A 26,259-nucleotide genomic window follows, 5' to 3' on the forward strand; every position below is an offset into this window, starting at 1 on the left:
ACTCTGTACATATTAAAGAGCATCTTCCTGTTCACCCTCCCCTCAGCCCCTGGTAACCACCATTCTACTTTCTGTTTCTAAGAATTTAACCACTGTAGGTAACTCATATAAGTGGAATCATACAGTATTTGTCCTTTTGTGACTGGCTTATTTCACTTAACATAAAGTCCGCAGGGTTCATCCATGCTATAGCATGTAACAGGATTTCCTTCCTTTTTAAAGCTGAAAAATATTTCATTACATGTATATGCCACATTTTGTTTACTCATTTATCTGCCAATGGGCATTTGGGTTGCTTCCACATTTTAGTTATTGTGAATAGTGATACAATGAACTTGGGTGTACAAATATCTCTTTGAGACCCTGCTTTTAGTTCTTTTGGATATACACCAAAATATGGGATTGCTGGATAGTTCTATTTTTAAAGTTTTGAGGAATCTCTCATAGAAATTTTGACAAATGTCATTGCTGTTCCTCCTGCTAAGCTGTATCTGTGAGTTCTTATTTATTTTAAATGTGATAGACCTTCATGATTTATCCAGATTTCTCTTTTGCATATCCAGGGCACATGCAGAATCTCCACCATGTGTAAACAACCTAAAGACTGAAATTGGTGATAAAGGGAAGAGTAAAGATGAAGGGGAAATTTGTAACCATAAGAAAAAGAGTGCAGATCTTGAACCTTATCCAGAAGAGAAAAAGAAGAAACGTTGTGGATTCAGAGACAGAAAAGTATGGAATACAGTTTCATAAATTAATCTGAGCTATATCCTAAAATAGAATAAAGCAGTTCAATCCTTTTTATCATGTATTTCGGATGGTTGATATTCACTTCCAAGTTATTCACCTCTTTGCTATTTTCCATTATTGTTCTAAGCCAAAGGTATTGTTGGAATGTGAAGTTGAAAGGGGTAGTTAACAAGATTTAGGATTAGTAACCAGGATTAGCATATTCTTTCTTAGTTCTTTCAATTCAACTACCAAAGGTGATTCTTGCTTTCTGAATCTTTCTGTTATCATATGTGTTCAGTTGAGTCTATTTCTGATTTATGAGGTCAAGTTATAAAGGAAGAACAAAATCTCTTTGGAAACATATAATTTCCAGAAAATGAAGTAACTTTAGGACAGCGCAAACTTCAAATGACTGTGAAGATTTTATGTTATTAGTACAAACTGCTGTTATGTAGCTTTACCTCAGAAAACTTTTAATTCTGCTGTAATAATGCCTACATTAGGCATTTGAGTTCAGCAGACATGAGTGATGAATAATCAGAAGATGAATATCTTAGACATTTTGCTTATTAAGGTTAAAATTCAGGAAATTGCCTTTAATTGCTAAACTATAGCCAGTAATGCAAAAAGATAATTTGAGGGGTTTTTTGTTTGTTTGTTTGTTTGTTTTTTGGTGGCTTGCTGGCAAGGGGATCTGAATCCTTGACGTTGGTGTTATCACACTGTGCTCTAACCAGCTGAGCTAAATAGCCAGCCTTAATTTGAGTTATTTTTGTGTTGTGTGTGTGTTGTGTGTATTTACAAGAAGAGTTCCTTTGGGAAATTTGAATCCTCTTTCTAGTTTCGTCTGTTTAGATGAAGTTATTAAATATGTCTTCTCAATTCCCAAATCCATTGAGGTGAATTTGAACAAAAGTTATGTATCACATAATGTACTAGTTTTTCTATGGGGATACATGTATTTATTCTTTGCCCTTAGTGAATTCAAAGAAAGGTCAACTTTGCCTTGTGCTAGCAGTTTCATTTATAGCATACTTTCTGTTCTACAAAATAGAGCTAAAATGACCCAAATAAACATTTATTTTTAAACCTACATCCATTTTCTATTCCTACTTTCTGCTCAGCAAATGACCGTATCTCATACTTCACAGAAAAAAATTAAAGATAGTGTAATTTACTTAATTTCTAACCTTTATGGCTATATAACCTATCTAATTTATGTCTGAAATAATTCTTACTTCTTTCATAAAGTCTCAGAGGAAGAACTATCTTTATTCTTTTCAAGGGTAATTGTTCCACATGTCATTCTGTTTCCCCAAGAATCTATCTTATTGTTTTTTCTGCGTCTATCCTGTTTTTTTCACTCTTTGTCTATTCATTCTTTTACATTGTCTATATAGACATGTTAAGAACTCATCTAAAATTTTAAAAATAGTAATTAATAACTGTTGCTTGTTTTCTACTGAAAATGGCTCATTCTTCCCTGGGCCCTCATTCTAGTGGCTCCTATGGACCGCAGAGTTTGTGAACCTCTAGATCTCTGTTCCAACACAGAAGCTCAGCAAGACGTGAAAGAAATGGCAGCACCACATCAAGTCCTCCTTAAACCACATTTTTGTTCATGCATTTTTTTCTAGCCACTTTTTCATTCACTTTCTTTTCCTTCTAGTCTGGTCCTCTGATCTCTACATGTTGTCCTCCACATCCTCAGTTTTCATTTATACTTTTTGCTTTTGTTCTTATATGTGCTCTTGATTTTTATGTGAAATTTCAAATATTCAGAGAAAAAAATAAAGAATAATGTAATGAATATTCATGTACCCACCAGTTTTTTCAAGTTTTAGTATTTTGCTGTATTTACTTCAGATTGTTTTTTTAAAAAGAAATGAATATAAAAAATTCGTTGCTTATGTACTCCTCCCTAATCCTGTTCCTCTCCCATCCTCTTCAGAGGCAAACCAGTATCCTGAATTTGCTATTTATAATCCCTATGCATGGTCTGGTTGTTTTTGTTGTTGTTGTTGTTTTGTTGTTTTGTGTATTTTAAATTAAAAAAAAATTCTGAGGTGCAAAGAGTTAAGTCAATCATACTACTTAATTCATGGCGTACTATTATCATTAATCTATGCATCCTTCTCTATTTTATTTTGTTTTGGTTCTATTTTTTAATTTTAATTTTATTTTATAGTCTCTTCTGAAACCTCAAGGCTTCAATTCTAGAAAGTTCTCACACATTGCTTCAGTATTGTTTTGCTGCCATTGTCTTTAGTCTTTCTTTTTGGAACACCTGTTAAATATATGTTGTATCCTTGCAACCTATCCTGCATATATCTTAACTGTTCTTTCATATTTTTCTCATTTCTTTTCTTTGTTTTTCATTTCAGTTTCTGTGCATCTGTGCCTGTGTGTGTGTGTGCATACATGTACATGTGTGTTTTCCCTCCTTAGGGTCTTTCAGGATTCTAAACATACTTATTTAAAAGTCATTTTTTAGCTTGCCACATTATTTTCTTTTTATTAGAAGTGAATCTTTCTCTTACTGATTTTGTGCTTACCTCACATTTTTTCCATAAGTATTTTTAGAATTTTGTTGTGCAGTCCTGTTTTGTATGGGAGCTTATTGGGTTTTTTGTTTCCTTTTGTTTGTTTTATGTTTTTTCTTTCCCTATTCATTGATTTTGTGGCTGCTCTCTCTCTCACCTGCTAGGCCTTTTTGTTCAGAACTAGGTCTTTTATTCATAGTTCTGTGGTTGCCTCTCATTGGATTGAAGATTCAGTCACTGAACCCAACAGCGGTTTGGCAAAGATTCTGGGGCAAAGCCATGGATGATTCCACTTGATGCCCTAGGCATAGAGTTTTATATGAGCATTTTCTCTAGGTCGCAGCTGGCTAAAACTTCTTTACTCCCCTTTCATGATCAAGAGAAGCCCTGCTTCTGGTTTTTTTCAATGAACCTGGCTCTGGGTAATGCCTCATTTTAGGCACATTTATTGCCCTTTATCCCATATACTACGAACCCCTGATCTGCTTTGCCTATTTTCAGACTGGAGCCTAACAAGCTTTTATTCTTTCTACCACAGTATGTGTCTATGTAGTCTCTGACCCACAGAGATGGTTGTCTTTTTTTAAACTGATTATGCCTTTTCAATTACCCCATTTTGTAGTTTACCAATAGTTTCTATATTTCTGGAGCACAGAGATTCAAAACAAAAAATTCTAATTTGATTGGAAGTCTCACTGTTATTTTTGTACTATTCAGTTATAAGATTGCTCTTCGAATTGTGAGATCCATTTGTAGAAAGTGTTGCTGCTTTTTAGACTCTTGCTCAGTAAAAATCACCCAGTTTGTTATTTTTATATTTCTGGTACTTTGCCTGTATTGTTGTTTCTGAGCTATCAGTTTGCTTGAGGCTGTGTTTAGTGGTATCTTCATTTTAAAAAGCCAGATTATTTGATTCAATACAGTTGTAAATCATTTTAAATTGATTGATAGGAAAACATGAATATTAAAAGATATCAAATATGCTATATATGTTAAACGAAATACTAAGAAAACTGGTTAGGTGACTGAACACTCAACTCAGTTTACTTATTATACAAATAACAGAATGAATAGAAAAGGGAAAGGAAAGTAATGTTTATTGAGTATTTTCTGTGTGCCAGGCATAGTACAGCTTGGAGCAATGGAGTAGTAACTTGTCTAAAATCATACAGCCGGTTACTCATAGAGGCAGGGATAAAATATAAATCTGTCTGACTCCAAAACCCTTGCTTGTTTTTCTGTATGCTTCTAACATAATATGTTTGAATTTCAAGACTTTGTTCATGGTATACCTAGGTTAACATCAGGCCATTTCAGTGATCTTAGTATTTCTAAATGTGATCTTGAGCCCTAATTTCTCGCTGTGTATACTGTAGTAGAGATTGTTAGTTATTCACTAAATTGGATTGATTTGAGCCACTTTTAGGCAGGCCTGGCTCATAAAGCTACCCACAGGGTTTTTCAGTGCTCTTTCTCCCTTTCCTGAGGGCTGGAATAGTGATGACTAGAAATGACCTCGGAAGCCACATGTTGACTGCCTCACAGCTAGAGTATCTGAAGGAACTTATGGCTTCCTGCCAACCAGGAATGTGCACTCTGGATTGTATCTTAATGAGAATACATTTTCGTTCTATTTGAGCCATTGTATTTTGGGGTGTAATTTGTAATAGCATTTTAACTTACCCTAACTAATATGCTTATTTATAAGAAAGGCCAGGAAGTAAGGCCACAGATATTTTTCAACATGGGCAAAATATATGAGAAGAAATTTTTATAAAAGTGCTTTTACTATCCATAAGACACCATGAATGAAAAAAATGTGTTCTTTAATAATTTTGAGACTTATTTTGAGTGACATTTAAGAATGTAAGTATAGGAACTCATGTAATGTATTATAATTTTTACTGCCAAAAATTAATTTACTTTTTACCCATTGAGCTAGTGTCATAGAACTTGGAATTGCTTAGAACTTCAGGAGATCATCCTATGACAGGTGATCATTATTATGGACAGTCAAACTAGAGAAAAAAGGGAATCTCTCACATGGAGGACAATTGTTAGGTTACAGTTTAGGTTATAAATCACTTCTTGAGAACAAGTGTACCAGCTACATAATATATTTACAAAATACTACTATTTTTGACTGCTATCTTTTCCAGGTCTGACCCCAGTCTGCATTCCATGCCTGTGCATTATATCTGACATCAGGGCCCACAGGGATTCACAGTCACTTACATTCACTTGGGCTGCAGACATTATAGCATGGGTTTTCCTTAGACATGATAGCAAAATTAAATAATAGAACTGGTGTCAGGGCCAAGGGAAGATATGTTTCTTTTAACAATAGACAGAGCTCATTCTTCCCCCATTCTCCAGCCTCTTGTATAAATGAACTGAATCAAACAATTAAAACATATAGGCTTTTGAGTCAGAAGCCTGTGCATTGTGGTGGTACGGACTAGACTGCAAGTACAGAAACAGACATCAACTGCCCATCTCATCTAATCTCCCACCAATGGTCAAAAGATAGATATCTTTTGGGGGTGTGTGATTGATGATGGGAGCGGTGTTAGTCACTCCTCTTGGACCATATATTAACTGCTCCTGGACCCACAAATCAGTAGCTCATGCAAGAGAAAGCCATGGAGTTAGAATTTTAAAGCACCGTCTGAGTAAACAAGGTACTCATCACAGTTAATAGTACCAACTTGGGTCCAGACTCACCTTTTAAATATTTTTTTCCCCTGTGTCTTCCATTAAAAATGGAAGAGGGGTGTCATTCATCACTGGTTCATGCCACTTAAAGTTTTCAAATCATAGTCAGAAAAAATTGACATTTTTTTTTCCTAAAAATGTTTTTTATAGTTAAAAATATATATACTTTTCCTTCCTAAAACTCAACTCCGAAGCAGAGGCTTATTTTTTATTGGTTTATCTGCTTTTTTTTTCTTTTGTGAAGTAAAGTTGAGTAATAGTAAACTAAAAGATGACAGCATTTGTTAAATGAAAGGTTTTTTATGATCCTCACAGCCCCTATTTTTTATGTGATAATTAATCATTACAGTGATCTTCATGTGCTTATTCATTGTCCATGTGAATACCTCCTATGCTGGGGAACTCTGTCTCATTTTGAAATACCCTTATTATTAGAAGTTCTACCTTTTGTTGTTAAAATCTTGTCTGTAACTTTTATCTATGAGTCCAGTTCTGCTATTCAGTATTAGGTAGAATGTCTGAATTTTTAAAAAATAATTGTTTTACTGTAAAATGAAACACAGATATAGGAAACCACTAAACTAAAATTTATGATAATTTCATTTTATTCTTTATAGTTTTATCACCCTAATGTTCATCCCTAGACATATAGTTGAACTTGCCTATTTTGTTTTGATAATGTCTTCTAAGTCTCTGAATCTACAGGTGACAGAACCCAGGCCATGTACCCTGTAAAGTTTCCTGTGGTCTGGATTTTATTGATACTTATTCTCAGTGCAATTCAGCATGTTTCTCTATTGTTTGTATTACCTGAATATTGGCAGCTGGATTCTGAGGCTCAGTCAGACTCAGGTTTGATAACTATGGCAAAATTAGAGGTGGTATTATGTTCTTTTATCAAGAAGCATCTAATGTCTAGTTGCTTTTCTTTTTGTGATATTAGCAGCTATTGATGTTCAATACTAAATCTGTTAATTCATTGGAATTGCAAAATGGTGATATTCTTGTTTTATCAAATCTTTTCAATTTATTAATTGGAATATTTTATAAAGAGACTCTATCCCTCATCTAATATCTGGTTCCAAGCACTATTTGGCTACTCTTTGGTGCAACTTATATAGGAAAAATAATGCCTGAATTTTGATAAGAGTCTGGCAGTTTTATTGAGACAAGTGTCTTAACATAATCATGCTCAGGAAAATTTTGTAAAGTAAATGATTACATGAACTATCATAATTCCCAGTAATTCTTTTCCCTAGGCTAAATGTCCCAAAATCCTTCAACAGTTTTCTATATATCTCTGCTTCCAAGCCTTTGTTATCTTGGGTAATGTGTTCTGAACTCTTTATATGGTAGTTTGTTAGTGCTTCTTTTAACATGGCCATGTAAAAGAAGGCAACTCTATATCAGTTGATGTGGAATGATCTCCTTCAAGATACAATGCTAAGTGAAAACAAGCAAAATCTATACTATACAGTATGTCTATACTAAATTCTACCAATGTGGGAGTGCATTAAGTCTATTACTTTCCTTGACCTATAGTTTTAAAATAAATTTTGTAGCCATATAAAACCATTTGTTTATATTAATTATGTAGCAAAATCTACATACAATGGCCCAGACGTGGTCAAAATTAATAATATTCAGCAGCGTAATTTAGTGACTCTTGTAACAATCAAGGAATAAGAGTTTGTCTTAAAATCCTTGACTTTTAAGTTCCTATATTTACCTTGTACATGATTGACTTAACTTTTTAGTTTACAAAGCCCTCTTTGGCAGGAGTAGAGCTTATATACACTAAACACTCCAAACTTTTTCTTTTTCATTGTTGTTCTGAGGAAGAGCAAGAATATAAATGGCCTAATATTTCTTCTATTGCCAGTATTATCCAGCAGACAGTTGTAGTCTAAATATAAAATGCCTTTGATTTAAGCCTAGTAGCTAAGTCTCAAGGCTGCTAAGGGGTTGTAAAGCTCCTTAGTGTGTTGCCACATGCAAAGTTTTGATAAAGTTTCCTCTGAAATCTATCCGGATTTTAATGCAAGTTAGCACTAAAATGATTCCTGTCATGTGTAGTTAAAAATAAACAATCCTTTCTCAGTTGTTAAAGTACATCTGGTAGTGGAATTAAGACCGTTGTTTAACAGCTGCTGCCAATGACCTCAAAGTGACATCTAGCCAGGACTGACAGTTACAGTAATTGCTGAGTTAATGTGGTAAATTTAGAACAATAATGTTTTTCTTAGTATTAATGAGTTGCTTTATAGACATTGAACTGATGGGTTTTTACGTTTTATTGCCTTGACACATTTTCTAGCCATTTATTCATAAGATACTGTTTATTTTTGGCTATCTCAACATATAAAATTCAGGTATAAGAGAACTTTTCTTACCAAAATATTATGTGATTAGTATAGTATTTTGTATGTTCCATGCACAGAATGAAGTATTATATGCCAGATAAGGAAATGAGTTTTCATAATAATTAACATGACAAACTTTTAGTTAAATGTATACTTGATTTTGTTACTATTCAAACATTTTGTATGTGTGTGCTTCCCAACTCTTCTTTCTAAATAAGTTGTATGTAAAGGATCTCTCACAGTTTGCTTAACTTTATAATCAAGAGTAAAAGTCTGTTGCTTCAGACCTGTTAATAACTGAGTTTCCATGATATGTAATTTTACCTTTCTATGCCATCATTTAATGTACTTTGTTTTTGAAGGCTTGTTAACTCTTCAAACCTATAAAATTTCAAGTCTGTTTTGTTTTAGGATTCAGGAAATTGCATAAAAGTTAAGAACTGTAAAATCAATCTCTTTTTAAAAACTTCGTATTTAATAACTTACAAGCTACTATGGCATGTATCTTGTTACTGAGACCTTTTGAATTCTCTTATGACATTTTCGAATTTTGCACTCTTTCAGTGATTTTAAGGAATTAGAATTTTTTTTTGTGAGTTGCCTTTATGGGGATCCAAACCCTTGACTGTGGTGTTAACAACACCATACTCTAACCAACTGAGCTAACTGACCAGCCCAGAAAATTCTTTTTTTTTTTTCTTTTTTGTGACCAGTAAGGGGATCACAACCCTTGGCTTGGTGTCATCCGCACCGTGCTCAGCCAGTGAGCGCACCAGTCATCCCTATATAGGATCCAAACCCACGGCGGGAGCGCCGCTCTCTCCCAAGTGAGCCATGGGGCCGGCCCTAGAAAATTCTTTAAAAGTTCTAAACAAGTTACATGAGCACTACGTTAACTTGGGTATGAATAGTATGTTGTAAGAAAGAGATTCAAAAGTTTTTGAAATTCAAGTTTATTTGTAATATAAAGTAATTCAATTATAGAAAAAAAATTGACGTAATAAAATTTCCCTCAAATAAAATGGGAAATATATGCGAATTGATAAGCATTGATGAATATATGAACATATGCGTATTGCTTAATATAGTAATACTCTCTAAATTTCTGATTTCAGGTGATGGAATATGAGAATAGGATTCGAGCTTACTCTACACCAGACAAAATCTTCCGATATTTTGCCACCTTGAAAGTAATCAATGAGCCTGGTGAAACAGAAGTATTTATGACGCCACAAGATTTTGTGCGATCCATAACACCCAATGAAAAACAACCAGAACGTAAGTTGCTAAAATGTAAAATAAAATAGTGATATTTATCTTGTTATAGGGTACTTTGTTTCTTTCCATATATTGCCTAAATCTTATAGGTCCGTGGAATAATTATATTCTCTGTGTAACTGATGAATGTCAAGCATTGTGCTAGTCTTTAGGAGTACAGAAGAGGAGCTACAGTCTAATGTGGCAGTCCTCAATCAAGGGCTGGAGGAGATTGTGCCCCTCTAAGATTCACTGCCTGTAATGAGAATGTTCCTGAAGACAGTGCTTTACATATGTGACTGCTGTCAAGTTACTCTTTAGTGAGGGAGATAAAGACAGTAACAGGTAATTTCAGGAATGTGGTGATTTGTAAAAGAATATTCTGCAGAAGTTCTGAGGCCGTATAAAGAATAGGAACTTAGCTAAATATGGAAGTTTGGAGACTGCTTTCTAGAGAATATGTCACAGTTTAAATATAAGTGAGATAGGCAAAGAATAGTGGAAAGGGTGTCTCATGTAGAGGAAGCAGCCTGAACAAACAAGGTGTGTGGAAAGAAAATAAACGGCATAATTTTTATTTTTTTTGGTGGCTGGCCAGTATGGGGATCCAAACCGTTGACTTTGGTGTTATGACACCACACTCTAACCAACTGAGCTAACCAGCCAGCCCAATGGTTGGTTGGTTTATTTATTTTTTAATTTGTATTGAATCAGAATTGATTATACATATTTTGGGGGTTCAACAGTGAGATATGTTGATCAAATCAATATTACTAGCATATATATTGTTACAAATGGTAATTATTCTTTACGCCCCTTGTCCAGTCTCTCCCCATCCCCCCTCTAATTACCCTAGATTTCTTCTCTCCTTCTGAAAAAATAATGGTTACTCCGTTGATTTGTTGCTTAGATGATATGTCCAATGCTGAGAGGTGTGATCAGGTCCTCTAATATTATCATAGAGCAGATGCTTCTTCTGTCACTGTGAAATGCAGCCCAACGGTTTAATATTAAAAGTTAAATGTAACAATTTAAGAATGTATTTAGGAGAAATTTTGGGGGGAAAATGAGGGCATAGGGAGCTCCAAGAATCAGTATTTCTACTGAAGCAACCATTAAGCTGGCAAAAACAGACGAAATCAACTTTTTCAGATCTCTGCAACCTAAACAAAAACTTTCACATCCAGGAGAGTGCTTATTGAAGAACGAGGCTGCTAAATTTTAGTAAGAAAGCATTGTGACATTTTTGCTTACCCACTTACCATGTCCTATTTCCCAGCTCAGCAGCTATCATAGGAACAGCAGCTACATTCCTGGTGTAGCATACTGGTTGGTGGGGAGGGAGCAGGCAATACAGACCTTGTTCTTAAAAAATTGTGGTTGTGCATTTTTACTTATTTGGCATTTCCCTGAGGGACTAGCATAAAGGCTTGCCTTTGTTTCACCTATTTAGGGCTTGAGTGGCTTTCTGGGTGTCATCTACTGAGAAAAATTAAGGACCTATGCTCTGCATAGCCATCTGCGCCAAGGGCCAACAGATGGGACAAGCAGCAGACTGACTGAAAAGCCTGGGAAGGATGAGGCTGAGGGAGGAAGACATTTCAAGGAATAGAGTTTTGAAGGATTACTGCCTATACCAGGCAATCCTGAGTGGAGTATATATGCTCTGGGCCAGACATGCTTGGAAAAGATGAGAGAGCTTGCACCTCTTGCTGATCTTTGGGCTCCATGAAAACAGGAGGTTAAAGTTGAGGCAGAGCTGTATAGGTGGCCTGGCTAAACATTGAAGGAGTGCCCCAGCCCAGAGCCAGTCTACAGACACTGGGATAGGTTTTGTTTTGTTTTTGTTCATAGCATTTAAGGAAATCACTGTGTAGGTTGCTTGCTGACTGCTTATACAACAGAAGAGAAACTGCAGGTTGATGCATGATAAGGAATATGATCTTTGCAAGAATAGTTTAAAGAAGACACTAAAAAAAACCTGATGACTGCAGGCCTTACCAAGCAATATCACCAAATCCTGGGGAGCAAGGAAAATCTGATTTCCAGAGTTACCTCAGTATAATATTCAGATGTTCAGTTCTCTCTTTTTTTTCTTCTTATTCCATTTGTCTCTCAGTGTTGCACCTTTGGTAGTTTATTAACTCCCAATTCCCTAGTTCTCTATCTGTGCCTAATTGGTATTTTAGTACAAGAATTATATTTTTTATTTCAAAAGTTTTTCTTTCTTTTTTTTTTTTAATGTTCTCTCATTCTCTTTTTAAAACGTATATATATAATTGTACATACTTATGGGGGTACAGTCTGAATTTTCTTTTTTGGTGGCTGACTGGTACAGGAACATTCTGATATTTTGATACACATATATGTTGTATAATAGTCAGTTCAGGGTAGTTAGTGTATCAGTCATCTCATGCATTTATCATTTCTTTGTGGCAAAAACATTCAAAAGCCTATCCTCTAGCTATTATGTAATATACAAAACTTAACTATTAATTGTTCAGCTTTCAGTAAAAAATTACATGGCATATCAACAAACAGAAAAGTATGACCTATTAACAGGAACAGAAGAGATGGATATAAATTCTCCCTAAGGAAGCCCAGGCATTGCACTTAGTAGACAAATACCTTAAGTCAACTATCTTAAATATGCTCCTAGAGCTAAGGGAAACCATAGACAAAGAACTAAAGGAAACAAGAATAATGTAGTAATAAGTGGAGAATGTCTATAAAAAAATCAAAATTATAAAAAGGAACCAGGTAGAAATTCTGTACTGGAAAGTACAATGGCTAAAATGGAAAATTTACTGGAAGAGTTCAACAGCAGATTTGAGCAGGGAGAACAAAGAATCAGAGAACTCGAAAATAGGTTAGTTCGTAATTATCCAGTCTGAGGAGCAGAAAGCACAATGAATGAATAAAAGTGAGAAGTCTTAAGAGTCCTGTGGGACACTACTAAGTGTACCAGCACATGCGTAATGGGAGTCCTACAAGGAAAAATTAAGACATTTTCAAATAAACAAAAGCTGAGGGAGTTTGTACCTAATAGACCTGCCCTACAAGAAATGCTAAAGAGAGTCCTTTAAGCTGAAGTGAAAGGACAGTAAACAGTAACTCAAAGCCACACAAAGAAATAAAAGATATTAAACGCCGGTAAAAGTAACTTTATAGGTAAATATAAAAGCCAATATCATTTTACTTTTGACTTGTAACTCCTCTTTTTGTTTCCTATATGATTTAAAAGACAGATTCATAAAACAATAATTATAAATATATGGTAATGTGCAAATAATGTATAAAGATCTAATTTGTGAAATAACATAAAATGGGAGGAGGGGAATGAAGCTGGTTAGAAGCAGAGTTTTTGTATGCTATTGAAGCTTATGTGGGTATCATTTCCATGCAGATTATTATCAAGTTAGGACATTAATTGTTATCCCCAGGGATGCCACTTGAAAATATACAGAAAAGGAAATGAGGAGTATATAAAAATGGTACAAAAAGAAGGCAAGATTGGAAGAATTGAGGGACAAAAAAGATATAAAACCAATAGAAAACAAATAGCAAAATGGCAGAAGCAAGTCCTTTCTTATCAGTAATCACTTTAAATATAAGTAAATTAAATTCACCAATTAAAAGACAAAGATTACCAGGGGAAAAAACGATCTAACTATATACTGTCTACAAGAAACTCACTTTAGACACAAGTAGGTTTAAAGTGAAAGTGTGCAGTAGTTACCAAAGAGAGCTTGGGGCAACTATACTAATATCAGACAAAGTAAACTTGAAATCAAAAATGGTTACAAGAGGGTCGAGCCCGTGGCACACTCGGGAGAGTGTGGCACTGGGAGCGCGGCGACGCTCCCACCGCGGGTTCGGATCCTATATGGGAATGGCCAGTGCACTCACTGGCTGAGTGCCGGTCACGAAAAAGACAAAAAAAAAAAAAAAAAAAAAAATGGTTACAAGAGACTAAGAAGGGCATTATATATTGATAAAAAGAGTCAGTTCATCAAGAAGATTGAACAATTATAAATATATACACACCAAATGACAGATCACAAAGTATATGAAGGAAATATTGACAGAATTGAAGGGAGAAATAGATAGTTCTACAACAATAGTTGGAGACTTTTATACCCCAGTTTAAATAATTAATAGAACATCTGGATAGAAGATCAATAAAGAAACAGGTGACTTAAACAACACTATACACCAACTAGACCTAACAGACACATAGAACACCCCATCCAAGAAAAGCAGAATACGCATTGTCAAGTGTACATCCAACATTCTTTGGGATAGACCATATGTTAGGCTACAAAACAAATCTTAATAAGGTTTAAAAGATTTAAATCATTTAGAATTCTTTTCTAATCACAATGAAATGAAACAACCCATTACTAAAAGGAGGAAAACTATAAAAGTTATAAAAGTGAATTATGAAATTAAACAACACACTTTTAAACAAACAATGGATTGAAGAAGTAACCAAAAAGGACATTAGAAAATACTTTCAGTTGAGTGAAAAGGAAAACAGAACCTACTAAAATTACACAGTACCAAAAAAACAGCGCTTTGACAGAAATTTGTAGCTTATAAAAACCTACATTTAAAATAATCTCAAATCAATATTCTAAATTTTATACACACAAAACAAGGTTATGTATTGATTGCCTGATGAAAATGTTGTGACCAGAGTCTCACAATAACCCAACCCTCAATTTCCCTGGGGGCAAGAGATCAATATTCACTAATTCATTGTTTGGGGTGACTTTATAGGACATAACTATTGCAAATAGCTAGAACTGATTGTATATAGCAAATACTATAGGAGTAAGATATAAAGAAACTAATTCTTTTGAGAGTGTGTAAGAAAGGCATCTAAAGGGGGTGGCACTTGAGTTGGGTTTTGATAGCTTATCTATATATGAGAGTGAAAGGGCATCATTCAGAGTGAGTAACTTATATGGTCAAAAATACAGACACATGAAATAGCAAAATGAGCTCAGGGAACCAAAAACATTTATGTCATTTTCTTACCAAGGAAATGTTTATAATGTTTTTCCCACATTGTTTAGCATTCATACATCTCTAGGACAAATAAAAAAATCTGGGACCATCACTCCTCCAAAATGTATGAATTTTGTTGTATATTTAAATTTTTTGGTTATAGAAATTTTCAAACATAAAAAGTAAAGAAGATAATCAACTCATATGTACCCATCACTTAGCTTTAACAATTATGATACATGGCCAGTCTTATTTCATCTATAACCTCTCTTACTTGCTCTCCTCACCCCAGATTATTTGAAAGCCAGTTCAAAACATCATATCATATCATCTTTAAATACCTCTGAATGTGTGTCTAAATATAAGTACATAAAAACAATAATTTTTAAATATTACATTTAAAAAAATAGTTTTTAACAGCAAATAATCCAAACACTGTCTAAATTTCCCTATCTACAAAATATTTTCAATAATTCATTTATTCAAATCAACCTTCACACTACATTTGATCGATATGTCTCTCAAGGTTTTATGGGGTTTTTTCTCTTTTATGTTTTTTTCTTGCCATTTATGTGACATGTTTTATGCCTTATTTCATATCTCTCAGCCCACCTTTTTGTTCAGGTTGTTGCTGCAACATCTTTACAGAGAAGTTTATCTATTGCTTTCTTCTTTAGGGCATTTCTTCTGCTGTAGCTTGAGACACCTGTAGGAGCCCTCTCAACTGTCAGCACATGCACACATTTGGAGGTACAAAGGAGTTGACACTCTTTGTCGAGAATTAGTGGGCAAATACTCTCTTCTCTACTGTCTTGGATGATCAATGCAGATTACAGACTACGTGGTTTCTCAGATGGGCCAAGGGGAATTGAGCTCTGGTTGTCTACAGTGGTAATCAGCCCAATAACACACCCTTGAATTGGCTTTTCCTCCTCCCCTGTTTCACTTTTCCCAGTCCTTCCACAATGATTACCTGCTTTTTAGGAAACCTAAACTAGGTACCACTTATTATGGAAGAATGTAAGTCATTTGTATTACAGAAATTCCCACATTCTGGATTTTACTGATTGCATTCCTATGGTGGTGTTGAACATGTTCCTCTATCTTGTATTTCATCCATGTAGAAAATACGTAGAAAGTGATTGAAAAGGAATATACCAAATGTTTACTCTCTGAATGTTGAAATTATAAGGAATTATTTTATTCTTCCTTGTATTTTTCTTTATTTTCTAATAGACTTCATATATATTCATTAAAGTATTGATTGATTAACCATCTGCTGTGGGTTAGACGCTATTCTTGGTGCAGGGATGCAGTGATTAATAAAACAGACAAAAATTCCTGCCCTTATAGGATAAAGTCTTTTATAATCAGAAAGAAGATAAAGGTATGCTAAACTTTCCGTTAATAGCATTGAATTTTAGATTTAGAGCCCTTTTAATTAGCTTCAGCACCTTGTTTTGTGAGATGTGGAAGGAAGAGAGTAAAGAAGGCTTGTGTTTACAGAAAAGAGGATTGCAAGATATATTCCTGGTTTTTATGATAGTAAAATATTTTATTCCTGTCAAAATATTTTTACTGTCCAAACAAAATCTCATTTGTATCAGTAACTTTAAAGAAGAATGTGTTTTGCTTCTAGTGTGACAATAAAAATGAAGCAAGACTTTAGACAAGTCACTAAAGATTATTTTGTCATTTAAGGAAGATTATTTTTATTCCTTTGGAAATCATTATGTATTCTAATTGCTTCCACACACTCTGGCATTTTACTGTGTAATCTTTTGTGTATTAATTATTGAAGGGCCTGTTACATGAACAGAATAGTTATTTGGTGTCTAATATACCAAGCACATTCCTGGTTTTTCATAAAAAGCTAGAATAATGAATAATTGCTTTGTTTCTAAAGGGAAATTCTGATTGAATATTAAAATGAGATTTAGTTGGAAATTTGGCTTCATTTTCATTTGCTCATTAACAAGGATTTCCACAAATGTTGATGGCAGCAAAAGTAAAATATTATTTCTATGAGGTGAAATAAAGAAAATAGTGAGGCGGTAGTTTTTTTGTAGTTTGAATTTCTGTCCTCAGATGACTGGACTCTAGCCAGTAGCTCCTATTTTAACTTTGTTTTGTCATGTCTTTCACATATACCATATCTCAGGGTACCCAACAGATCTAAATTTGTAAGTTTTAGTTTTAGAACAGTTAAAAAATAATCACAAAGCAGACTACATGAAGCCCTAAAATTAAGCAGTTTGAACATGAGTTGAGAGCAGATGAATTTCAGATTGAAAAATTCGGATATGAATACTTCTGCACCAAATATTAAGAAAATTTAGAATAGCCATAATTAAGTAGGAAGGACATTAAAAGGGAAAAATATATTCTATGTCACTTGAGTATGTCTCATTTCCCTTTCTGTGAAGTCTGAATGTCATTGCCATCCCTAAGTATAGTGAATTAGGCAGTTGCTTCAGGCTCTGGACTTTGAGTGGCTCTTGCTACTTTAGTAACAGTTCCACCTAGCTGGCCAATGATTTGGGGAAGCAGTGACATGGGGAGAATTTTTAAAGTTCTATATAGAAAAACGAGCTTTGGTGAGAGCAAAGAATACCCTGTTACTAAGAGGATTCCTATTTCCTTTCTACCATATCTAACTGGCTGACCCTATTCATCTTGATGTGATTTAGACTATATAGGAGACAAAAAGGTTGTGAACGGGAGAAACGCAGATCATACTGTGATTTACTTGTCCTGGACTCCATATTCTCTCTAGGATGACCCTTCATGCCCTTAATGATAATCTTACCTAGAGCACTTTTAGTTTGAGACACATAATTTTATACTTGATTATATCCAAGGAATATATTTTAAAACATTTTTCCACCAATGTTTTCTCCCCAAAAAGATAAATTTCTTCAGTAAAAGATCCTTGTGTTCTACTTTTATTTTTAATCCCCAGCAGTGCTACTTACTAAAGAGCAGGGGTCAACCAACAACCAACTTCCTCTTTCTGTATGGCCCATGAGCAGAGAATAGTTTTGAACATTTTTAAATGGGTGGAAAAGGGGACTGGCCCCCTGCCTCCCACAACCAGGCACACCGCACCAGTGCCTCGGGGCCTATCTGGGGACCCAAGGCATGGAGAAGGGGACCAGACACCTCTCCCACAACCAGGCACACCATGCCAGCGCCTCAGGGCCCACCTGGAGATCCAAGGTAAGGAGAAGGGGACTGGACCCCCCTTCCCACAACCAGGCACACCATGCCAGCACCTCGGGTCCCACCCGGGGACCCAAAGCATGGAGCTGAGGACCAGACACTCCCCACAACCAGGCACACCACCAGCACCAAAGAGCGTGCCAAAAATATCACCTCCATGTGAGTAGCCCACCACAGCCACCACAATAATCATAGCTGCCACGAAAGCAGCTGGATGCCACAACCACCACGCAGATGGTCCGCCAGCTGCTGGAGTGCATTGACATAAGGAGAGTCACCAGCAGACATAAAGAAAGGAGAAGGATATCTCTCTCCACAAAGCCCATTTCAGAGTGACAGAGGAAGTGTCTGCTCTATGATAATGTTGGGGGACCTGATCACACCTCTGAGCATTAAACAGATCATCTAGGCAACAAATCAACAGAGTAACCATTATTCTTTCAGAAGGAGAGAAGAAATCTAGGGTAACTGGGGGGGGGATGGGGGAGTGAGAGGGGGATGGGGAGAGATTGGACAAGGGGCATAAAGAATAATTACGATTTGTAACAATATATGTGCTAGTAATATTGATTTGATCAACATATCTCACTGTTGAACCCCCAAAATATGTATAATCAATTTTGATTCAATAAAAATTTAAAAAGAAAAAAAAATGGTGGGAAAAAAAATCATAAGAAAAGTATTTTGTGATAACTGAAAATCATATGAAATTCAAATTTCAGTGTCCATAAAAGAGGTTTCATTAACATAGCCATGTTTATCGTTAATACATGGCAGCTTTTGAGCTACAGGAGCAGAGTTGTGTAGTTGCTACGGTGATTGTATGTGGCCCACAAAGCCTAGAGTATTTATTATCTGTCCTTATACAGAAAAAATTTGCTGATCCTTGGTGTAGAGCATTATGTGGGAGCTAAGCATGGGCTGTATTTTTACACGGAATTTGTAAGTTGTAGTATTCTTTTTCTAAAAATTAATGTGCCATTTATTATCTTGGGCTTTCAGTACAAAGGTTCTGAAATCTGAGCACCTTCAAAACAGTGCTATTTTTTTTGGTTGTCATCTGATGTGCCCTTCTACCAGGGAGCAGCAAACCTTTTCTTAAAAGGCCAGATAGTAAATATTTTAGGATTTGCAGACCAAGAGCCAAAATAGTAAACATCATTATAAGCTCTGAAGCTTTAAAAAATAAAAAAAAGAAAAGAGAAAGAAAAAAACAGTGAGTTGGCTGGATTTGGCCTGAGGGCTGTAATTTGCTATCTCCTGCTTTATATACTTGTAAGGAGAATTGAATGAGATAATATGTCCTATGCATAGCATCTAAAACATGGTGGGCAATCAGTAAATGTTAACTCAGCTCCTATTATTGTTGTTATTATTATTGTATTAGGATCAAGCTTCTGATATGAATGACTTCAAAGCATTTAATGAACATGATTTGAGGGGAAAAATAATGTCAATTGAAGTCAAATAGGAAGGCCAAACTAAATTGCCTCTTGAACATGTTACAGCTATAGAAATAACTGACATGTCATAATAGTTTTGTCCAGAAAAAAGTATTGAGTTTAGATATTTGATAGCCACTGTGGCTTGTGACCATTCATCAACCATCATAATTTTCATGACCTTTTTATACCAATTCAATATATTAGGTCCGTACCTAAAAGTTAAATACATGAGGTATTGCTGAAATCTGAAACTGACCCATCTTTGATTAAATGAAGATTAACACTTAGTAAAGGCCAAGAAGTATATTGTTATAGATCATTTGTAAAAGCTTGTAGAAAATAGGGTAAGATTTGATCATTCAGACTCTGGACCCTGATTAAAGGACAGATAAGTTTTAACACTTAATTCAAGACTAAGGTGATACCCTTATTCTTTCAGATGTTTGACTATGATATGTAATTATGTAGTGTATGTTCTATAATAAATATATATTGTGTGAGACAGAGAAAATGGGCTTCATCTGATTATGAAATGCCTTGAAGTTTTGTTGTCAGTCACAACTTGTACATTATGAATTTATTTAGCAACTACTTGTCATAATCCAAGTTAACAGTTTTGGCCTTTGAACAAAGCTGAAATGGTTAAATTTGCTGAACATTGTGTGTAAGGACTTACTGCTGCAGTGAAATTGCCTCAGTTTGGACCATATTTCACATTTAGGCAGAGATGGCATGCTTACTGATGTATGTTGCTCTGTTGCCTTATTGGTGAACCAGTTTATTTTGATACTAGGATGGCTTGTGTTCAAATGATTTTGTTTAAGCAAGTGATAGAAGGTAGACATTTGAAATGAGGAAAACACAATGTTTTGAAAGAGGGGATGGGAGAAGACCACCATGTTAACATGTTGCTTATGTACTCTTTAAAAATATTGTGCTAAAAAACACATAAAATTTACCATTTTAACCATTTTTAAGTGTACAAGTGAGTAGTGTTAACTACGAGTATATTCACGTTATTGTGCAATAGCTTACATACTTTTGAACAGCTTAGCTTTTTTCCCCTTTATTCTTTTTCTTTCCCTCCCTCCCTTCTTTCCTTCCTTACTTCTTTTATATATAGAGGTATTAAATTGGACTTAGAATTTTCTTTTCATATATACAGGGAATATGTAAAATAATAAAAAACACCTTTGTAGCTATTACTCAGATTTCTCAAATTTTAGCAGTTAGCCATATTATTTTAGATCTTTATTTTGGAAAAAAAACTTTATAGTTATGGTTGAAAACCCCGTGCATCTCTCTGCAACCTCATTTTACTCCCTTTCTTCTTAGAGAAAACCACTGCCCGTAATTTGGTGTTGTGTGTGTGTGTGTGTGTGTGTGTGCATGTGCATGCGTGTGTGTGATACAAGTTGCTGTTCTTTTATTTTCATTGCTATATAGTTGTGAATACTATTTGTATGAATTATATAAATATGCCAGTATTTAATTTATCCGTATTCCTGGAGATGGGCATTTAACTTATTTCCAATTTTATCAGTCAGCTATTGCTTTGTAACAACCAATTGCAAAATGTCAGTGGCGTAAAACAAGCATTTATTTAGCTCATGCATCTGCAGGTCACATGAGGTGTGCTCTGCTGAACTCAATTGGCTTTGCTCTGTAGGTAGGCTAGAGGTTGGCTAATCTAGGTTAGGGCAGCTCTGCATCATGGTTTTGTCAGCAGATTTGTCAGTCTGTTCTGTATGTTTATCATTTTTTAGACCACTAGGCTATCCAGGATGTTCTTCTCATCATGATGGCAGAGGTATGAGAAAGCAAGCCAAACTCAGAAGTCCATTTTAAGGATGCATGTGTCCTAACTGCTAATATCCCATTGGCCAAAGCAAGTCACATAGTAAAGCCCAAAGTCAAATGCTTTTTTGTGGAGGTCCGAGGGAAGGAAGTGAATAATTGAGAATAATATCTAACCTACAATGCCAGTTTTTTAATATTACAAACCATACTGCAGTGAGCATTCTTGTTTTTCCAGTTTCTTGAGATGCAATGTTAGGTTATTTATTTGAGATCTTTCTTTTTTTTTTTGATGTAGATGTTTTTTGCTATAAATTTCTCTCTTAGAACTGGTTTTACTGTATCCCATGGTTTTGTTTGGTATGTTGTGTTTCCATTTTTGTTTGTCTCAAGAAATGTTTAAATTTCCTTTTTAATTTCTTCATTGAACCATTGGTTATTCAGGAGCACGCTGTTTAATTTCCATGTATTTGTAAAGTTTCTGAAGTTCCCCCTGTCATTTGTTTCTAATTTTATACCATTGTCATCAGAAAAGATACTTGATATGATTTTAACCTTCTTAAATTTGTAAATACTTGTTTTGTGGCCTAATATATGATCTATCCAGGAGAATGTTCATGTGCAGATGAGAAGAATGTGTATTCTGCAGCTGTTGGATGGAATGTTCTGTAAATGTTAGGTCCATTTGACTTAGAATGCAGTTTATATCTAATGTTTGTTTCCTTTCTATTAGTATGTTATAGTCTATCTCTCCTTTTAGATCTATTAATTTTTGCTTTATATATTTAGGTGGTCCAATGTTGGGTGCATATATGTTTACAGTTGTTATATCCTCTTGCTGAATTATTGTATAATGACCTTCTTTGTCTATTTTTAGAGTTTTTGACTTAAAGTCTAGTTTAACTGATGTAAGTACAGTAGTCCCTTCTTATCTGCAGTTTTGCTTTCCATAGTTTTGGTTACCCATGGTCAGCCATAGTCCAAACATATTAAATGGAAAATTCCAGAAGTTAAAAATTTATAGGTTTTAAATTGTATGCTGTTCTGAGTAGCATTATGGAATTTCTTGCTGTTCTGCTCTGTCCCAGGTGGGACACGAATCAATCCTTTGTTTAGTGTATCCCTGCTGTGTACACTTATTCACCCCTTAGTCACTTGGTACTTGTCTCAGTTATCAGATCGATGGGTCACAAGAAGAAGAAGAGTAAGTACAGTACAATAAGATTCTGAGAAAGAGAGACCACATTTACATAACTTTTACCACAATATATGTTGTAATTGTTCCGTTTTATTATTAGTTATTATTGTTAATCTCTTACTGTACCTAACTTATAAATTAAACTTCATCATAGATATGTATGTGTAGGAAAAAACATATTATATATGGGGTTTGAAAATATTCACAGTTTCAGGCATCCACTGGGGGTCTTGGAATGTTCCCCTTTGTGTAAGGAGGGACTAGTATATAGTTATTCCTGCTCTCTTTTGGTGTTCATTTACATGGAATATCTTTTCCCATCCATTCATCTTCAGTGCATTTGTGTCCTTACAGATAACGTTAGTCTCTTGTAGGCAACATATAGTTGGGTCTCTCTTTTTATTCATTCAGCCACTCTATATGTTTTAATTGGAGAATTTAATCCATTTACATTTAAGGTAATTATTGATAGGTAAGGACTTACTACTGACTACAATTTTGTTAATTGTTTTCTAGTCATTTTGTATAGCCTTCTTTTCTTCCTCTCTTACTGTCTTTATTTGTGGTTAAGTTATTTTCTCTAGTAGTATGTTTTGATTCCTTGATTTTTATTTTAAGTATTTATTTTTATTATTTTATTTTATTTTATTTTTACTTTTGGCCACAAAACAAGTCTTAATACCCTTAAAAAGACTAAGATCATAGAAAATAATAGAAAATGTGTTCTCTGACCACAATAATGGGAGGAAACTTAGAAAATTCACGGATGTGTAGAAATTAAACAACACTCTCCTCAATAGGCAATGGGTAAAAGAAAAATCACAGGGAAATTAGAGAGTACTTTGTGAAAAAAATCAAAGTGCAAAATATCAAAATTTATAGGATGCAGGTCTCATGCAGTGCTTAGAGGAAAAAGTATACTTGTAAACACATATATTAGAAATAAGAAAAATCTCAAATGACTAATGTAAACTTCTACCTTTTAAGAAAATAGGAAAAGAAGAACAAATTAAACCAAAGCAAATATAAGTAGGAAATAACAAAGATTCAACAGTAATATATGAAATAGGGAATTAAGAAACAATAGAGAAAAACAACAAAACCAGAAAGTTGATTCTTTAAAAAGATCAACAAAATATGCAAACGTTTATCTAGACTGACCAAGCAAAAGAGAGAAGACTGAAATTACCAAAATCAGAAATAAAGCGGGGGCATTATTACATTGTCATTATGGTGTTTTTGTGGTGTTAAGATTTAGTTTCTTTTTCTTGCTCATTTGCATTTTTGTCCTACTAGTGGGTTTTGTTCTTTTGTTTTGTATTTGTGGTAGTGATTATCATTTTTCAGATTCCAGATGCAGGACTCCCTTGAGGAGTTCTTGTAGGGCTGGTCTTGTGGTGAACTCCCACAGTTTTTGTTTGTCTGAAAAATACACTATTTTTCTCTCATTTCTGAAGGATAGCCTTGCTGGGTATAGTATTCTTGGCTGGCAGGTTTTTCCTTTTAGTATTTTGAATATATCATCCCATTTTCTTCTGGCCTGTAGAGTTTTTGTTGAGAAGTCTGCTGTTAGTCTGATAGGGGTTCCCTTATAGATGACTTGACACTTTTCTCTTGCTTCTTTTAAGATTGTTACTTTGTCTTTGAGCCTTGCCAGTTTGACTAAAGTGTGTCTCGGAGAGGATCATTTTGGGTTGAATCTGCGTAGGGATCTTTGAGCCTCCTGGATCTGAGGGTCCGTGTCTCTCCATATACCTGGGAAGTTTTCCATTATTATTTCATTGAATAGGTTTTGAGTGGCTTTTCCTTTCTCCTCCCCTTCTGGAATACCCATGATTCTAATGTTTGTGCTCTTAAGTCTGTCTGCTAGCTCTTTTAGATTTTCTTCATTTTTAAAGAATTCTCTTTTCCTTTTTTTTGTCTGCCTGGGTTATTTCAAAAAGCCTATCTTCAAGATCAGAAATTCTTTCTTCAGCTTGTTCTAATCTGCTTCTTAAGCTCTTGGTGTGTTTTTTATTTCGTTGATTGAACCTTTCAGTTCCATGAGCTCTGCTACATTCTTTTCTAAGGTATTAATCTCTTTGTAAATTTCCTCCTTCATATCCTGGATTTTTTTTTTCTCATTTCATTATGTAATCTGAGTCTTCGAATACCTCGTGAGTTTCCTTAAGATTGTTGCTCAGAATTCCTTTTCAGTCATTTCAAGAGTTTTCTACTCTGCCCTGAGAATTACTGTGTTCTTTTGGTGGTGTCATATTTACTTGGGTTTTCATGTTTCTGGTATCTCTGCATTGATGTCTGGTTATCTGATAGAGCAGTTGCTTCTTCTATTGCTCTGGAGTGGGCTTTGAGGAGAGAGATGTCCTCTTCTGTTTGTGGTCTCCTCTAGAGACTCCTCGTGGCAATGAAGTTGAATGTCTGGTGAGCTGTCTTCATGGTGGCTGTGGCTACTGCTGTGGCATTGAGCCACTTTTGTGGCAGCTATGGTGATGGCAGTGGCTGTGGCGGGCCACCTGCATGGTACTGGTGTTTTTGATGTGCTCTCTTGCCTGCTTCTGGGCAGGGGCTGCTGTCCTTAGCTCCTGCCTAGGATCCTGGGTATTGCCTCTATTTTAAGTATTAAACAACCTGTTATAGGGCTTGCTTTATGATTATCATGAGCCTTACAAAAAACATTTTATAGTTAGAACATGGTTTTTTAAACTGATAACTTGGATTGCAAACAAACAAACAAACAAAAAACCCCTACACTTTAAAGGGTTTTAAAGTTAAAGTGTGTCTTTGTGGTTTTATTTTGCATTTCAGTGTACAGAAGTTGTCGATATTAATATTTTCAGATGTATTGGTCTTCTCCTTGATAGTTTGTATTGTCTGTTTCTTTTCACTGCTGTACTGAGGTATAATATTAGTTATGCAAATGAAATGATCACCACAATCAATATAATGCACATGTTCACTACCCCCCAATTTTTTAAATTTCCATTTGTAATTCTTCTTTCCCACTTTTCCCTGCTTTCCAAGTTTCAGGCAACCACTAATCTGTTTTCTGTCTTCCATGTCCTTACTGATTTTCAGTCTACTTGTTTCATCTGTTATTGAGAGAGGGTATTAATTTCTGACTTTAATTGTAGAATTGTCTACTTATTCTTTCAGTTCTGCCAGTTTTTGCTTCATATATTTGAAACTCTCTTATTAGGTACATACATGTTTCAGATTATTACATTGTTTGGAGAATTGACCCTATTATCATTACATAATCAACCCTTTTTGTCCATGCTAATATTTTTTTGCTCTGAAGTCTACATAGCCTGATATTAATCATTCTGTGTTTCTTTTGATTAGTTTTTCATGGTAAATCTTTTTCCATTCTGTTACTTTTAACCTACCTATATTATTATATTTAACATAGGGTTCTTGTGGACAACTTATAGTTGGATCTTGTTTTTTATCCAATATATCAGTCTCTACCTTTTGATTAATGCATTTAGATGATTTATATTTAATTTAATTACAGTTAACATTGAATGATGTGGAGATTGGATTGCCTACATTCAGCACAGTCGAAAATTTATGTATAACTTTTGACTTCCCCAAAACATAACTATTAATAGTCCACTGTTGACTGGGTAGCCTTACTGATAACATAAACACTCAGCTGACACATATTTTGTATGTTATATGTATTATACATTGTCTTACAATAAGATAAGCTAGAGAAAACATTATTAAGAAAATCATAAGGAAGAGAAAATTTTCCAATGTATTTATTGAAAAAAATCTGCATATAAGTAGAACTACATAGTTCAAACACATGTTAAGAGTCAGCTGTATTGGTATGTTTGAAATTAGGTCTACCATTTTATTTATTTTTTCTTTTCCCTTTTTTTATTGTTCTTTTTTCCCCCCTTTCTTGCCTTCTTTTGGATTATTTGAATATTTTTGGGATATTCCATTTTAAATGATTTTTTTTTAAG

The 26,259-nt window shown here is 34.7% G+C and overlaps 1 protein-coding gene across 3 annotated transcripts in view; it reads left to right on the forward strand.

The window, feature by feature from the left end:
• MICU1 (mitochondrial calcium uptake 1) overlaps positions 1 to 26,259 on the forward strand; it is a 269,066-nt gene that overhangs the window by 60,734 nt on the left and 182,073 nt on the right. For all 3 annotated transcript variants that reach the window (XM_063102252.1, XM_063102253.1, XM_063102254.1), the window contains exons 3-4: positions 564 to 732; positions 9,469 to 9,631. In XM_063102252.1, the coding sequence (XP_062958322.1) occupies positions 564 to 732; positions 9,469 to 9,631 (332 nt within the window). The remainder of the gene's footprint in view (positions 1 to 563; positions 733 to 9,468; positions 9,632 to 26,259) is intronic.

Source organism: Cynocephalus volans, chromosome 7, assembly GCF_027409185.1.
Source record: "Cynocephalus volans isolate mCynVol1 chromosome 7, mCynVol1.pri, whole genome shotgun sequence".
Taxonomy (NCBI): domain Eukaryota; kingdom Metazoa; phylum Chordata; class Mammalia; order Dermoptera; family Cynocephalidae; genus Cynocephalus; species Cynocephalus volans.